The sequence below is a fragment of the Cygnus olor genome, chromosome 18 (genome assembly GCF_009769625.2).
Source record: "Cygnus olor isolate bCygOlo1 chromosome 18, bCygOlo1.pri.v2, whole genome shotgun sequence".
Taxonomy (NCBI): domain Eukaryota; kingdom Metazoa; phylum Chordata; class Aves; order Anseriformes; family Anatidae; genus Cygnus; species Cygnus olor.
The window spans coordinates 2,017,257-2,033,778 of NC_049186.1; the positions used below are offsets into that span (position 1 = coordinate 2,017,257).

General features: G+C 54.8%; 1 protein-coding gene across 1 annotated transcript; it reads left to right on the forward strand.

Moving 5' to 3' along the window:
- Positions 1 to 5,254: 5,254 nt before the first annotated feature.
- On the forward strand, positions 5,255 to 11,046 carry CCDC42 (coiled-coil domain containing 42). The gene is made up of 8 exons (XM_040530936.1): positions 5,255 to 5,258; positions 6,703 to 7,060; positions 7,398 to 7,503; positions 7,608 to 7,712; positions 8,235 to 8,432; positions 8,889 to 9,110; positions 10,136 to 10,294; positions 10,756 to 11,046. Exons 1-8 carry the CDS (start codon positions 5,255 to 5,257, stop codon positions 10,852 to 10,854), a joined length of 1,251 nt encoding a protein of 416 aa, XP_040386870.1. The 3' UTR covers positions 10,855 to 11,046.
- Positions 11,047 to 16,522: the final 5,476 nt, after the last annotated feature.

Sequence of the window (16,522 nt, forward strand, 5' to 3'; positions counted from 1 at the left end):
GGCCAGAAGAAGGAGAGGGACCATGAACCCATCATCAGAGTGACATTGGACCAAGTCAGGAGGAATTATTAAATGGTTTCTAAATGGATCAGTTCACTCCAAATGAATCTCGTGTCCTCATTTTTCAGGCCTGATGACCCGGCAGAAAGGAAGAAGTGATGCTGTGAGCTGTATCAGCATGTTGGGCTGCGGTGCATGTCCAAAGAGCACACGGGAAGCCCAGCCCCAGCATCAGCCCTGCTCGGGGCAGATCTCCAGGCTGAAGGCAGCAGCCTGAAGCACGGCCACTGGGGCACGAGCCATCTCCTGCCCTTCTGCAAGCACTGCCCCACTCCTGGGCACAATCTTCATGCATGCAAGTGCTCTATGGGCTCTAGAGCTGCTCTTTTACTTTGGCCATGCTGTTTTCCAGGCAGTCGGTTCCAGGTCAGGGCTACCCAGACACTTGTGCCAGCGTGGGGGTGTGAAGGGCTGGGAATGAGCAGCTGAGGGCGAGGGGCCGGGCTGTGTCTGCAGGAGAATCACGGACGGATTATGGCAGCTTAACACATCCATCAAAACCTGGTTTGGTTGCAGAGATAGCTCAGAGGAGGTTGCTGGGGCTGGCCCTGTGTTTCTGGGCTATATTTTCCCACCTGGTTTGGGTGGTGCAGCTGTAATGCACGAGTATATGTGCATTTGGGCTTTGTGGGGTTGCATGCACTCAGGGTGAGAAATGCAGGTCTGGAGGTGATGTGGACTGCATGGACACAGCCTGGGGATGGCGGCACTGCCTGTGTGTGTGCAGGGAGGTGCTCGGGGGGTCGCAGGATAAAGAGGAGTCTGCAGTGCCTAAAAACAAAATTGGGCAAAACTGTGTATTTGCAGGGTCTAATTCTGAAATCCTGTCATTCACTCGGGACTGATTTCAGCAGGATTTGTGTTGAGGAGTGAGAAGGGAACTGGTGCACAAATACAGAGCAGCATGAAAGGACCTGAGAAGGCTTCTGCACCATTGTAGGGATTTGTGGGGAAAGCCTGGTCTCCTGTCAGGTATCAGGCCCTGAGCATCCCCTTCCCAGAGGTGACCCCAGCCTGCAAACAGCTCCCATATCACTGCATCCTCCCCCGGGGTTTATGTCCAGCATGGTGGGACAGTCAGACCTATCTGGGCTGCAAAGGAGGATGAGGCAACACCACAGACAGGGCTTTGCTGGCTGACCACGTAGCTTGCTTTGTCAGCACTCAGAAGAGCCCCAGCTGCACACAAAAGTGTGCCCTCCTCAGCAACTGCGAGCACCAGCGGAGCCTCGTGGCTCAGGGAAACACCCTGCCCTGCACATCTGGGTTTAGGTGACGTGATTCAGGCCAGATCTGGTCTGCTTCTGGGTCTGAGCCGTGCTGCAACACCGAGGGCCAGGTGGCTCTGAATGCTGCGATGAGCCTGAGCCTCCATCCACGCTTTGAGCATCCCCAGAGGGACTTCACGTATCTGAGCTCTGGGCCTCTTCAGGAGCTGCAGTACAGCTGAGACACCCAGGCACCCCGCTGTGGCTGTCGCTGGGCTCTGCCCACACCAGGGCCCTATTCCTCCTCCTGCCAGCACCTCTGTGCTCTGAGGGGTGCTCACCGGTCCCTCCGCAGTCCCACCTGTGCCCACGTCTCCTCTGGGGCTCAGTGGAGTCAGGTGTCATCTGGTGCCACCAGGCCTGGCAGAAAGGTTTTCAAAGCCCCAGAGAAAGAATTAAGCCAGGGCTGAGTGCTTGGGAAAGGGCTTTGAGCTCTTCTTGGTTACCCAAGAGCTGAACCCAGCCCAAGAGATCCAAGAACCTGGGGCCTTGCAGTTATCCTGCTGTGTGTCTGAGCTCCCGTGGAGCTGTGACCAAACCTCTGATGGGAGAGAAAAGAGGGCAAGACCTTTCCTGCAGCTGTGGTAGGAGAGGCAGCTTTGACTGGTGCAAGGGCACAGGAAATTCATTATCTCTGCAGCAATTTGTGCTGGAGAACAGCCGAGTGTAGGAGCCGGGGGATTGCTTCATGGTGGCTCTCTCTGCCCAGATGAACATTCAGGACCAGTTCTCCATCCCTGTCCCCATGCTGGGCAGCTGGAGAACTGCCTCAGGCTGGTGCTGTGGCCGGGACTTGACTCCCCCAGGCAAAACTCTTCTAAGACAAAAAGGAGCCCCTTTCTTTTCACAGCGATGCTCCCTCTGCATTCCTGACGCTGCCGCAATGCCGGCTGTGCTTGTCAGAGCTTCCCTGGGAAACGACCATGCACTTGGTGCTTCTGGGTTGGAGATGACTTGCACCACAAAAGGTGAACTCGGGCACTTTGGGGCTGAACCCAATGATTAAGCAGGCACCAGGTCAAGTGAGGGGCTGCAGGGCCCAGCCAGGGTGCTCAAGGTGGCCAAGCTGGATATGTCAATTGTCATGGCAGGTGCCCTGGATAGGCCATGGAGGAAAACAGAAGCTTCCAGAAGGTGATTTGGGCATCAGAAGGGTTATTCCCTGGCAGCGCTTACCCCCTCGCCAGCTACAAAGGGACCTTGGGGTGCCCTGTCCCATGGGGATGTCCCCACTGAAGACATCTACCATGACTTTGGATAATTACCCTTAAAACTTGCCATTTGCAGACACCACCCAGACTCCAGCTTGAATTGAAAAAGGGTAAGGGGCAGTTGGCTGCCCAGAAACCCCTAGGAAGGGGCAAAAGCACCTGCCTGGGGGAAGAGGCAACATCTGGAGGCTGGAAGCAGAGCCAGCCCCCTGTGGCAGGCATCACACCCTCCCCATCACACAGCAAGCGAATAAACCCATCTTAACATGGTCCAGCGATCGCTGCTGCCGCGGGGGTGTCTGGACACTGAGTCATAGTTTGCTTCTCATCCCCGCTGCATCGTCCTTATTTTTTTGATTCATGGGCCTCTCTGTACACAAACGAGCAAACTGTCCTTTTTGGTCTCATTCACTTGCGATAAAGATGTGTTCAGCAAATGAAGTCTTAAAATGGAAACATCCCCAGATGCCTGTGTTGAATTGGTCTTCTGCAGCAGGAAACAGCGTTCCCTTTCTCCCTTCTTCACCCAAATGTCCAGGCTGCTGTTCTCTTGTGCTGAGAGCTCGCAGCAAATATTCTTCATCTCCTGGCTTTGCTGCCCTCTGCATCCTCTGCAGAGGCTGCACCAGGCCAGGATGGGACCAGCAGCTGAAGCAGCAGGCACGGCAGGGAGGTGCGGAACAACCCTCTGCAATGAAGCCTACACACCCAGGTGCAGTTCCGTTAGTGGGTTCAGCAGTACGTTTAAGTTTTGCAACCCAGCTAAATGAGAACAGAGATGACATTGCAAGAGGGGAGCTGGACAAATTGCTGCCCTGACCGCAGAGCCTGATGCACGCAGAAACCCTTGGGGTTGTGAGTTTCTAGGGGGGGTTCTTTAACTGGAAACTTCTGTTTCATGGAGATTGAATAGTCTTGTATAATCCCATGACTCCAGGAGCTCAGGGCTTAGAAGTCCCTACATAAACACACAGGGACCAGCAGCAAAACCCTGATGTAACAGGGACATATCCTGCAATGACACAACCCCATTGGCAAGGCTGGTGCTCCTGACTTGCTGTCACCTTCAGAGGGCCACTTGCAGCGGCTGCCCTGCAGACACCACAAAGGCCGGTTTGGGGCCAGGACGGATGCTGGAAGCTGAAACTGCAACAGAAAAGGTCACCCTGCCCCAGGTGGGAGAGACAGCGGCCAGGTAGGGTTTTCCATGTCCACACATCTGTCTGACAGCAGAGCAGAGCTGCCCTGCGCTCTCCCATCAGCCTGTGCTGTCTTGCAGGTGCCTGGAAATGACTACGTCAGTTTTAGGGTGTGCTGGCTTGCAAGCAGGTGCAGAGCTTGCTGTTTGGAAACCACTTCTTAGCTCTGTCTCCTGCTGCTCCTTCCATCAGCCCCCAAGCCTGCGCCTCCTCCCAGCCCGTGGCGTGGGAGGTGCACCCCAAGGTGCCCCTGGGTTGGGGTGCAGATACAGATGTTGGGACAAATCAGTGCCCGCGAACCCTAGGGATGGAGAACCTCTGCTCTGCAGAGCAAAGCCCAGCCTGTAGAAGAGGCATTGATGTTCCCAGGGGAGATGGGCACCTCCGACAGCCCTGGCTTTGCAGGGTTAAGCCGAAATCCTGCTGCACCAGATGACTCAGAGAAGGTAGCAGGGGAGCACAGCGACGTGGGGAGAGGCGCTGAGCGGTGAGTCAGGCTCCCCCACCCCTTCCCTTATAGATCAGCAAATTCATCCTGCCTTGCCACCAGCACCGGCTGCATGCACATGGCTGTGCCCGAGAGCCGGACTCCTGCCACCCTCGGGAACGCTGCCTGCAGTTGTTCTGAGGCAGGGGAACGGGGCAGGACCGGGATGCTGCGGGGACTGCACACTTGTTTAGTAAGTGCTCCCTCTCCTGGGCTGTGGCCACACAGTCCCATGGAAAATTCAAGTGCTTTTGGCTAATTGGAGTTGTCCAGGGCGGAGCACTTGATGGAGAGCCATGTTCGAGCATCCCCAAGGTGTCCGTGTCCCCAAGGCATAGGGACAACCTCCCTGGAGGGTCATCTCCTCCCTTCAGCACATCCCCTGGGGACCTAAGAACTGGGGAAAGGTGCTGGGAAGAGATGTGATCATTCAAAGTCATGCCGATACAGAGCTTGGTGCGATTTGGAGGAATCACCAAAAGTGTTTTGTACTGGGAGCTTCTGATGGCCAGAAGGGAAGGTCTGCATCGGCTTTCCATCAAGCTTCAACTCCAGGGTCTTCAGGAGCACAGGAGATTTAAAAGAAAAAAAAATAGTTTCCTTCAAAGAGTAAAAAAATGGGGGATGTACCTAAGGGATGAAGAGAGAAGGTTCCTACTGGGTAGCTATGACTCAGAAATGGCATTTTCTATATTCTAATAAGGGATGTCAAGTCAGGGGTAATTTATTCATGGCAAGCTGATGCAGTTGCTATGGAGAGCATAATAGGAAGAAACTCTTTTTTAATGCATAGCCTATTGAGGAGGAAAGCGTTTGTCAAAGATAAAACAGTGTGAGGATAAAAGCGGCAAACAGTGATCAGGAACATTAAAACAGGGAAAAAAAAAAAAAAAAAAAAAAAAAAAGGATTTCTGCAGGCACTTCCACTGCGGTGAAACACCTTCTCAGGGTTTCCCATCAGGACAGGACAAGGCATTGGCCATCACAGCTCCTGCAGGACAGGCATGGGGCTGGCATCTTCTGGATGAAATGGGTGAGCTCCCACCCCACAGCTGGCATGGGGTCAGCTTTCCCTGGCCCTTCTGACACCCCCCGGGATAGCTGGGTGTTCAGGAGAGGGTGTACAATGTGGGCTCACCCCAGCAGACATCACCTGGGGAACATGGGGCATCTCCCCCCACATCTTCTGGATGTACCAGTCCTGCACTCAGCCAGCTTTCTCACCCCGCAGATGACCCCCAAATAACATTTTGGGTTGACCAGGCCTTGCTGTCAGAGCTGTTTGCCACAATGCACGTTTTATGCCTATCGTTATGGTATTGTGGTGATGGAGCCTACCACAAGGAGTGACCGTCACCAGGAGCTGTACAATCGAGGCGCAGAGACCTCCCGCCCCAGCAGCTCCGCTGCCTGCCGAAATGGGGCGGTGGAGGCAGAAGCAGAGGGAATCATCAGCTCCCTACTGCCAACACGTGGAGAAGTGGATGCATGGGAAGGGGCTTTCCCTGGCCACAGGAGCACTGGGAGGTCCCCAAATTTCCCCAGCCCAGCTACCATTTGAGTGAACCCCTTGGACTCACTACAGCTTCTGCTGACCAGCAAGAACAAAACCCACTGGGACTTCTTCCTTCACAAACATGCAAGTGCTGCTCTTCAGAGTGAAGCTCAAGGATCCCACAGCCACCTATGGGGGAAAGTAAAACCCCACAGATTTCATAATGGGCTGCACTTTCTCCTCTTGCTGTGGAAGACCAGCAGCTCCAAGGGAACAATGAAATACGTGAGTCCGAAGGTTCGAGGCAGCCTTTGGTGCTAGACGTGCCTTCAGGCAGGAGGGTGGCTGGTGGCAGTGCCTGCTCCCCAGAGCCTGCCTGTCATGCATGTGACAGTGTCACGTATGGGGGATTCTCAGTGAAGCTGGGAAGTCAGCCAGTGCTTCCCCTTGGAAATGTCTGTCTCCAATTATGCATAATGATAATGAACTTTAACTGCCTCAGTTGCTGATCATAGTGCCCAGCACCTGCCTCAGACTGCTCTCCCCAAAATTGTTTTTATTTTATTTATTATTTTATTTTATTTTATTTTATTTTATTTTATTTTATTTTATTTTTTATTTCAGAGAGCACAGCTCAGGCGCAGGAGGATGAGGACATGCACGGCTCTGCAGCTCTGTGTGACGGAGCAGATCACCGTCACTTCTGCAGCAAGCGCATGAAGCTGGGTGTGCTGGGACTCCCTTCCTGGTTGCTCGCCCTGCGGGGTCCTGTGCTCTGCTGGGGACCACGAGCTCCTCCAGTCCGTGGGGCAGGAGGTGGGGAGCACCTTCCCAGGGAGGATCCCTAGTGGTCCCCACCTGCACCATCCCTCTTCTTGCTGTTTAAAGGGGACAGATATGGCAGCCCTTCCCCAGCTTACTGGTCCATAGTGAGCACAGGGTGATATTTGCCTGACAATAATTCCAGGTTTGTAACAAAAAGCCCTGATTCGGTTGCCATGTAACTGCTCGAGCACCTTCCAACTGCCCCTGGAAGCTGTTCCGGGCCAACCGGCCACCAGCAGCCAGTGGCCACCAGCACAGCCGGGGAAAGGGAAGGCCCTGGGGGAGCAGAGGCAGGAGCCCCCCGGTCCATGCCCTACCTGGGGGTGTCTCCTACACACCGCTGAGCCCGTGGGCCGGCAGGGCTGTGCCTGGCGTGCCTCGGGGCCGAGCTGCACCAGGAGGCCCTGGGCTCCCAGAGAGCTGCTGGTGGCTGGAGCAATGGCTGCTAGGGGCAGTGAGGACCTGCCGGCCTACTTCAGCGTGCAGTACAAGCAGAATCTCCTGACCCTGCTGAAGTGAGGGATCTCCTCCACCCTGCCCAATCCTCTTCCCCTGTCTCCTCCACCCCTCCTGTCCCCCATGGCACACTCCCATCCCCTATCTCCACCACAGTGAACTCATCTCTCCTCCTCATCTCCACCACCTTGCTCTCCCTTGCGCCTCCCTCCCCAGCCCTGTTCCTCCCTGTAACACCCCCTTGCTCCCTCCATGGGATCCCCTCTGGTCCTGGGAGACTCATGCTGCTGGGCCAAACCTGAGACGGGTCCGGGGAGCGGTGACAGGTCAGGGCAGGCCAACCCCCGCCGAGGTGCTGAGCCCAGCATGTCACCTCAGCAAAAACTTCTCCTGCAGGAAACTCAGACTGACAGAGGAGGACTCTCTGAGTCCATTTATCTGCCTCCAGGAGAAGAAGAAACAAGCCCAACAGATGCAAAAGACTCTGGAGGAGAAGGAGGAGGTGAGAAGGGCAGCAGGGTCCTGGTGATGGCTGGGCCGGCTGGTGGCCTCTTGGAGGGTGGCTGTGGCACAGGAGCCCTGCCATGCTCTCTCTGGCCCTGCCAGGCCTTCAGGGAGAGGATGGAAGCCATCGCCTGCCGGTGGAGGGACCTGCAGATCAAGGAGGCTCAGCTCAAAGCTTACATGAAGAAATCTGGGAGGGTCCTACAGGTACAGCTGCCCCTTCTCAGCGCAGCCAACACCACCCAAGGCTTCGCCACCAGCTCCTGCCCTCCCTTGGGAAGAGAGCCTGGGGACACCCCTGTCTGCCCACATCTCCATTAAGGCTGGAGGTGCGAGGAACAGGTCTTGGGGGGGCAGGGAACCAGGGCAGCTCAGGGCTTTACACCACAGACATGGAAAGCCCTGGCAGGGTCAGTGCAGGAGGCAGCTCATTGTGCACCAGTGGGATGCCCTGAGGGCCCCGAGCAACCCCCAGGAGGGTCTCATCCTGTCCCCACTGTTGGCACCCAAGGACAGATACCAGTAGGTCTGAAAATTGTACTGCCATGTCTCCGAGACCAAAGTGTCAGTGCTAGAGAGATGGCCCTGTTAAACTGGGGGTGAGCATGCTCCCAGGGGTGCCCCAGCACTGGGCTCTCCTCTGGGAAGCTCACTGCTGCCAGTGCTGTTGAGTGACCCAGCTCCTTCTTTCCCTATGTGTGTGTGTGCTGGTGGAGGATGTATCACCAGGAAAATGATAAACTGCGAATCCAAGCTCTAAAGAAAGCCAGCAGGGAAAGAGAGATGAAGATGCAAAAGCAGAGTGAGCTTTTGAGAGCTAAGAAGGAACTGGAAGCCCTGAAAAATAAGCACCAGAAACTCAGCGACAGAGTGCAGAAGTACTCCATCTTCAGCAAGTACCTGGAGGACGTGGTGAAGGCCTCGCACGTGAGTTTAGCCATGAAGAAGATAACTCATGGCTTCGAGGGGGTAGGGGGCGGCCTTCCATTGGTGTCAGACCTAAAGGAGATAAGACACAGCCAAGGAAATCATAGCAGTAGTCAAACCCAGAGACCTCAAATGGGCTGGGAAGAGGTTGCCTGCAAAGGGGAGCTGCCCTTTCAGGGGTGCCTGGGCACCCCTCCGTGCACTGCCCATACTCCTGAAACTCCAGCTGGCCCCTGCCCATGTCCAGGTGGCTCGGTGCAGGCAGTTGCAGGAGTGCTTTGTGTTTTATCAGAGCACTGATCACCCAGGGGAGAGGTGCAATAGCACACCTTGCGTATGGCGGTTCTGGGACTGGTACGGTGGGAAGTTCTTGTACCAGGGATGTGTTGCTGCTCACAGTGAGGGGAGGGCAGGGGGTTTACTAACCCCTGCAGTTTACTAAGCCTTGTCCTGCAGTTTGAGGAGATCCAGACAGTCATTTGGCGCTACAAGATGCTGGTGAGAATGCGCAAAGACCTGCTGCAGGCAGAACGGGGGCGCAGGGAAGCATCTGAGCAAGCCAAGGAGCTCCTGGCCCAGTACATTGAAGAGAAAGATGAAGAGATCCTGCAGTACAACAACGAGCTGGCTCAGCTCAAACTGCGCTTTGATGAGGCTCACAGTGATGTCCTCACCTGGGTGAGGAAACATGGGGTGGGCAGGGGAAGATCTCCAAGGCCTGGCTGTGTCAGGAGCAGCTGATGGCTCATCACAAAGCCATAGGATCGTGGCAAGGCCCCTAGTAATGGGGCTTCATCCCTCCAGGGGCCTGTAGACTGAAGAAAGCCAGGCCAGGTCTGGGGCTGGTTACATCAGGGGTTATAACAAGGCTCTCACAAAACCATCACAATCTTTCAGTCCTTGCTTGAATTCACACTGAGTTCAGCCAGCAGAGAAAAGTGAGCCAGTCTTTGGGGAGCTCTGCTTGGCACAAAACCCAAGCATGCTCTGCCACGTGCTGCTCAAGTTTACCTGACCTCCATACCCACCTCCATTCACCATTCCTTGCAGTAGCATCCTCACGGTGGGGCTTCAGTGTGGCACATCTCTTGGCCTCCACTGCTGGTGGCTCAGGACTTGGAATGAAATCGGGTTTGCTGGGTTTTATTACTATTTGTTTTCATACTTCACACAGCATCTGCCCAACAGGGCTCATCCCCTCTCCTCCCTCCATACCCAGTCCAAAAATAACCTGACTTGTGGTGAATGGGGCTGTAATGAAGCACATTGACGTGTAGTCCCCTCTCAGAGCACAGAAGGGCCCTCAGCTCCACCTGCATCACTCTGAGAGGGCCTCGCCAAATCCCCCTGCTGGATATCCCAGCCTCCAGGAATTGCGTCCCTTGGGGCAGAGCCTGGTTGGGAGGGTGGCAGTGGGGCGTGCTGCTCTCAGGTTGCCCTGCTGTGGGGACTGCACATGGGGTGAGACCCACCAGACAAGGACTGCAGGGGCTGGATGAGATGGAGAAGCTCCTGGGGCAAGGAGCAGCTGTGGTGGTTCCTCAATCAGCTTGTATCATGCCAAGCCGAACCACCTCCAGCAAGTTCATGATCTCCCTAGCAAACCAGATGAGTGTGGAAGTTGAGATCTCCAAGTCAGGGTCCCCAGAAAGCAGCGTCTTTGTGGGGTATGTCCACATGCTGCACATCTCCTCTTCCCTCAGGAGTCTTGCTGGGCCCACATCCAGAACATAGCTACCCAGAGAACCCTGGAGCTGGGGACCATCAGGATGGCCATCCTCAACCTCTTCCAGTGCATTAGCAAGCAGATGAAAAGAAGCCTGAACGTGCCAGTGGATGACAACCACATGCAGCTGGACGTGGTAGAGCCAGCCCAGACCCCTTCTCCCTGCCCAGAAAGAGGAGCAGCTATAACCCTCAGCTGCCTGAGGGAGGGGAGAGCCCAGGGAACTTCAGCTGCCCAGCAGGTTCCTCCCTTTTCACCTCTTGGGCAGAGGACCTCAGGAAGGCCTGTCTTGTCCATGGAGGCCCAGAAGGGTGTGGGCCCTGTGGGGCACAAGGGGAGGGAGCCAGGCAGGCCAGGGCAGGGGATGCAGATCAACCATGTCCAAGGTTTGATCCATTCACCTCTGCCCTGAACTCAGACTCACCCCCAAAAGCCCACTCTGGTGGTGCAGATCCAGCAAGGCAAAGGCCTTATCCTCCTGCTCAGCCTGGTCAGCGAAATTTGCCTTCCGAAAGGGCCAGCGAAGGGCCTGCTGTTCCCATCCCTGCAGGGAGACTCCCCAGCTCTGAGCTCTCCCATCTCTCCTCCTCACTCTAGGTTCAGCAGTTTATCCAAGACCTCACAGACATCTCTATGGAGGTGAAAAGGAAGGACATACAGAAACACCAACGAGCAGCTAAGGCTACAGAACTATAAGGGACGTGCCACCTTGACCTGGTCTGCCAGCCAAGGCCCGGCAGGGTGGGAGGGCAAGAGGACAGAGGGCCCCATGGATCTTGTAGACTCCACCATAGGTTATGCCAATGAAGCTTCATACCTTTCTGGCGCTTCTTTCCTGTAGAGTCACTGAGACCTTTTCATACTATTAAAAATAGTTACATGTTTTAATATGCCTCCATTTCTTGGGAGGGTTGGAACCGTCAGATCAACTCCATCACACAGCTTCAGCCCAGAGGCAATACGGTGCCTTGTCCAGCAGATGGGATTCTGGTTGCAGGATACAGCGTCCCGGCAAAATGTGCAAGATAGCAAGAGCAGGCTGGGATATCGGCATACAGGCTCTGCTAGGGATTAGTGTTCACATTTGGACCTACCACCCACTTTAAGCTCTGAGATATGCAAGAGGGACGTCGCAGTGGCATGTGGGACTGTGCTTCAGGAGAACTTCAGAGCCACCACACCCAGCACGTGCATGGATGTAGATTTCTCTGCACAGCCATGCACTATGTGCCAGAACTCATCCCCACACTTCTGTTAGGAAAAACGTGGAGAATAGTTACAGGTGAAGGACAAACCAACCAAAGGCATTGCAGGAAGCATTTGGCTGCTCACTGTGTGCACTAACAGGATCAATACAGGAACCCAATTTCCCTCAAACCTCTTGAGCTCAGCCCCATGTTGGGCCAAGCGAAGCTTTGAGAGCTACCATCCAGCTGCCGAAAATGCCCTTATGCGGCATGCAGAAGAAAACACAACAGCGAAAGCCTCCATTGCAGAGGCAAGGGTAGTAATTGCTTCTCAGCTGCTATATGTGAAAAGAGAGCTCATTTATTTCTGAAGCCTTGACGTGTAAATGCAGTGTGGGCCAAGACATGCCCTGTGTTCTTCTGAGCAGATCACTGGAGCGGTGGGAGGTGAGTGGCAGTTTGCATTTCAGCTGGCAAGGAAAAGTAAAAGATGTTACAACTTTATGCAGCCACGATGTGCCCACACGTTAATGATTTTATTATGTTCATTCTGTAAAATGGGGATAATAACTGTCAGGGAGGAGCAAGAGCAGGAGAGTGGGCTGCTCCTCAAGGGAAGCAGTGAAGGTGACAGCAAGGCAGGCAGGAGAGTATCTCACCAACAGGATGGTGCCCCATGGCAGGTGAGCAAAAGCAGGAGAGGTTCACAGCTGAAGGCCAACGATTAACAGGCTGGTCTGTTGAGATGATGCAGGTCCAAGATCAAGCCAGAAAGCCAAGTTGGCAAGTCGAGATGAGAATCAGCCAGGCACAGGCAAGGTAAAGACCAAGGGCAAGGGCCTAAATGTAAATGCAGCTCCCAGGCAAGGTGGGGGAATCTCCAGTGAAGGTTCCACACATCACCTCACATCTTATCTGTTTTTCCAGCAGTCTGATCCCAGGTTACACGGCTGTCCCACACCAGGGCTGGCCTTGAGCACAGGCAACCAGAGCCCTGGGATGGGGGAAGAGGCTGCAGAGCCCATGGGTGCACTGAGAGCCCTGCTGTTAACACAGCCCCACTGTGCTGAAGTCTGCAGAGTCCTTCCTGTGGCAGGAGCCCAGATCAACGTCCTACCAAAGTCACCGTGAAACCAGCACTGTGGTCTGGGCTCTCTTCTGCTTACTGTATGTGTACCCAGTCCTTGACCCCAGGGTGCAAGGAGGAAAGAGAAGCCCAGCCTGGGAGCAGAAGCAGCACAGCAGGCCCGTGGTCCCCCAGAAGGTGAAGGACGGAGGAGGAAGAGGTCGGTTTCCCACCCATAGGCCAGCCAGAAGGAGGGGGCAGTTACTTGTCACCTCAGCTGAGTGGAGCACGACTTAGGGACTGGAGTGTCCCGAGGAGTGCTCAGGGAGGGATTGAGCAGAGGTGGGGTAAGCACAATGGGAGGCCTTCGCTTTGGTAAATGGGGCTGTGGGTCTGCAGTGCAAGAAACCTGCAAGTCCTGCAAACCCATAACAGGGCAGACCCTGCCTGCTGCCATGCCTGGGCCTCTCTCTCCAGCAAGCAGAAACCTTACCCTGGGTGGGACCGCAGGGTTCGCCTTGGGAAGCCAGCAGTGCAGAGCACTTGAGGCCAATGAATATCGATTTCTCAATGGGAAGCAAACATCTTCCCTTTTGTTTGCATGAGGAGATCCAGTGCTCACCTGGGCTGGGTCTTGTGGGGACCATGGCAATCTGCTCTGCTGGAAACTTCCTTGGATAGCAGCTCTCCTTGCCAGGGCTGGATCTGAGAGCCTTCAGCCCACGGTCAGCAGCATCTCCCCATCTTGCACTGCCTCACATCCTGGCCTTTCTTGCTCTTCTGCGAGGCCAAGCACCCAGCAGCCAAAGGGAGAGTTAAAAACAAGCAGGAGAGTGCATCTCGCTGATGCCCTCAAGGGGCCCAGAGGTTGGCAAATGTCTTGTAAAGGCACTGGTGACAATGTAAAAAGCTGCTGCCTGCACTGGAAAAGTCAGCTCATGACTCATCCCAGCAGAGATGAAGTTGTGTGCTTGTGTCCTTGCATCTCCTCTTGGCAGTGATACAGCCAAAGGGACGAGAAGCATTTATACCCACCCTGAGAGGTGACTCAGCTGTCCCCTCTCCTTCCCCCGTGGCCACCACCTGGCCATGGAAGAGGAGAGGTTGTGCCCAGGAAAATGGGGGGCTGCAGCTCTGAGCCTGCCACTCTGCACGTGGTGGCCTGCGGGTATGGCTGGTTCCAGGCTGGGCATCTGGAGAGCAAAGGTGGATGGACCTGGTCTCCTGAAGTCCTTTGGACACTGAGTGCTGGCCTGTTCAGTGACTTGTCTCATATCTGGATGCCTGAGCTGAGCTCTTTGGAGGAACCTTCAGCATGGGGAAAGAAAGAGAACAAGAGGCACCGATCTGACCAGATCCCTCCTCCTCTCCTCTCCTCTCCTTCCTCCATGGAGCCAGAGAGATGGTGTTGCTCCTCGGACACAGACTGTGATCTTCTGAACGGCTGAGAAAGCTCCTGTAAAGAGACAAGGTCAGGCTGTGCACTACAGGGGCTGCAGACAAGCTAGAGGAGAGAGGAACCTGCCCAGGGATCCCCACCTGTGGGCACAGCAGGGGAAAGGAGTTATCCCCAGAGACCTGCTGGATGTTTTTGTCATGAGCAGGGTGGTGGGACAAAGCTGAGGCATGACAGGAGGGTATTTCCCTGAGCACTCCAGAGGAGGTTTGATGCCTGCTTGAGCCACGCCTGATGGTCTTCCTAGCCAGCAGCACTCAGAGATGTGTGACCCCCACAACAGCACCTTTTTACTTTCCAGCCCCAAATGACTCGGTCTCTGTACAGATGAGTCTGCTGGAGGGGCTCTGGCCAGGTGATTGAGCCCTGGATGACTGACAGAGGTCCAAATAACCTGAGATCCTCACCTCTCCTCTCATGACGAGGAGCCCCCAAAGACACTTCTTCAAGAAGGCCTGGCAAGAGATGGTGCCCCCAGGGCTAGGGGCACGAGGTAGTACCTCAGGTGTGCGCTGATGCTGCCACGGCTGGAATGAAGGGATCCTTGGATGAGCTTGCCTGGAAGGGGAACCAGAGAACACATGGGTGTGGGGGACGGACACTGGCTGCTCCAGCCTGGGAAACCCATTTCATCCTTCCTCTGCTCTTTCCCTGAGGATCTGGAAGGGAAGGAAATCCTTTCAGCTACACCAAGGCAAAGCCAGCCAAGGCATTCCCAACCTAGCAAAAAGACAAGCTCTGCTCTCAGTACTTCTGAGATTTCAGAAGATGCCAGGCTGAAGCTGCACTAGTCCTAAGTCCTGCTCCACAGAGGGGACCATCAGTGCTGGCAGGGTTCCCTGCACCATCCCCTGTGCTCCCCTTCTCCTTCCCGCTGGAGTCATCCTGCTGGCTTGGGGACCTCAGCACCAGTGAAGGAGATGGCAGGACCTGCTCCCCGAGCACAGTGTGCTGAACATCACAGAGACGTACTCCTACCAGCCCCATCCGCGTTCTTGTGGTGGGTGAAGCAAAAGCAACGTGACTCACGATGCTGTGGGAAATGGAAGCAGAGACTAAAATTACCTAATCAGGTATCAGGGTTTAAGTCCTGTGATGCTGTGTATAATAAACAGATTTTTTGTATTAATAGCCTGCCTTTTCTTGGGGAATTGCAGGGTTTGGGTTTGTTTGCATTGTATTTTTTTGGGCTTGGGTAGATTTTTTTGTTTTGTTTTGTTTTGTTTTTTTGTAAGATTTCTTTCTCTTGGCACAGAGAAGAGATGATTAAAGTATTGGCTACATTCACAGTCTGTTTTGCCTCTTGTTGATGGAAAATCCCCAGCACATTGCAATGTTGTTACTGGTTTAATCTGGACTCTGTCAACATTTCCCCTGGAGCAGCCTGCTATTCCATCAGTGTGGGCAGGAGCTGGAGATGCTGGTCCCCACTGCTCCCGTCCCACCGCTGATGGTGGGATCTCCACTGGAGGGGCTTGTGCGCCCGAGCAGCAGAAGTGCCTGCTGCCACCATGAGCCCGAGGGACGGGATGTGCTCCGACACGGTCGTACGGAGGGGCACTGTCACCCCCAGCCCCCTCCTGGTGCTCTCACCTGCAGACTGCTGCCTCCCCTTAGGCACTCTGCAAGGAGGCAGGGACACAGCCCTGTGCTAGCACCGACTGCTGTCTTCAGCCGCGACCTCAGAAGATGTTACTGGCTTGTTAACCCCCTAATTAGCACTCACCCAGGACTTGGCATGCCAAGCACCAGTGAGTGCCAGGTGGCAGACGTGAAAGTCATTAAACACAAATTAGAGCATTGTTTCTACACATACGGTTTTCAGCTGCCTGATCCGAGAGAGGGTGTGGGTGCCGGAGCTGCCTGGCCCCCTCTCAGCAGTCACTGGCACCAAAGCACACGTCGTGTCCGTGGGTGACCCTGAGCTTCCCTGGTGCTACGCATCTGCAGTGATGCACAGAGGCTGTCCTGCTCTCTGCTCCCACCCAGCCCCTCTCCCACCTCCCCAGCACGGCCACCACGAAGTGCTTCTCCTGTTCGTGACTCACTGAGGACAGGCAACACCAAAATCCATGAGAACCTACAGTTTGCAGGCCCTCTCCTCTTCCAGAGAGCACCTTGGGGGGGAGGCAGGAGGGAACAAGCTGGGGGCCAGGAGGAGAGCTGGTGCAGCCAGATCCCTTCAGAGATCCATTGAGCCAAGCATCACATGTAGAAGACACTTGATGTGCCACAACCCATCCACAAACGGTACCACCGAGGCTTGGCGAGGACAGAAGACCTGTGTCAGTGAATAAATGAATAAATACACCAAAACAGTGCAGAGCTCTGCGTGCTAAAGGATATTAACGCAGTGCAGAGTTCTGAGTGCTCACAGAGACGTGAGGATACTCACACAGAAAGGAAGTCTCCTGCCTTTCCAAAGACTTTTCAGCCTGACCCAAAAGTGAAATGGTAGGTCACCAGCCAGAAAGGGAAGGGTCAGATATCTTACTGCTGCGGCGCGGGCTGCTCTGTCCTCGTGCAGTACCAGGGAGCTCCAAAACCCAGCCTGATTTTTCAGGACCTTCTTTCTGTTGCACTCCAACTGCCCTGGTGCGACACTGCCTAAGGTATTTCTGCAAAGGCCCCAAGCAGGAGAAGATATTTACAAAC

Excerpts from the sequence above, each read along its gene's own strand:
- CCDC42 (XM_040530936.1), top strand. Across the intron at positions 7,061-7,397 it reads AATCTCCTGACCCTGCTGAA|GAAACTCAGACTGACAGAGG; the intron begins GTGAGGGATCTC and ends CTTCTCCTGCAG. Across the intron at positions 10,295-10,755 it reads ACCACATGCAGCTGGACGTG|GTTCAGCAGTTTATCCAAGA; the intron begins GTAGAGCCAGCC and ends TCCTCACTCTAG.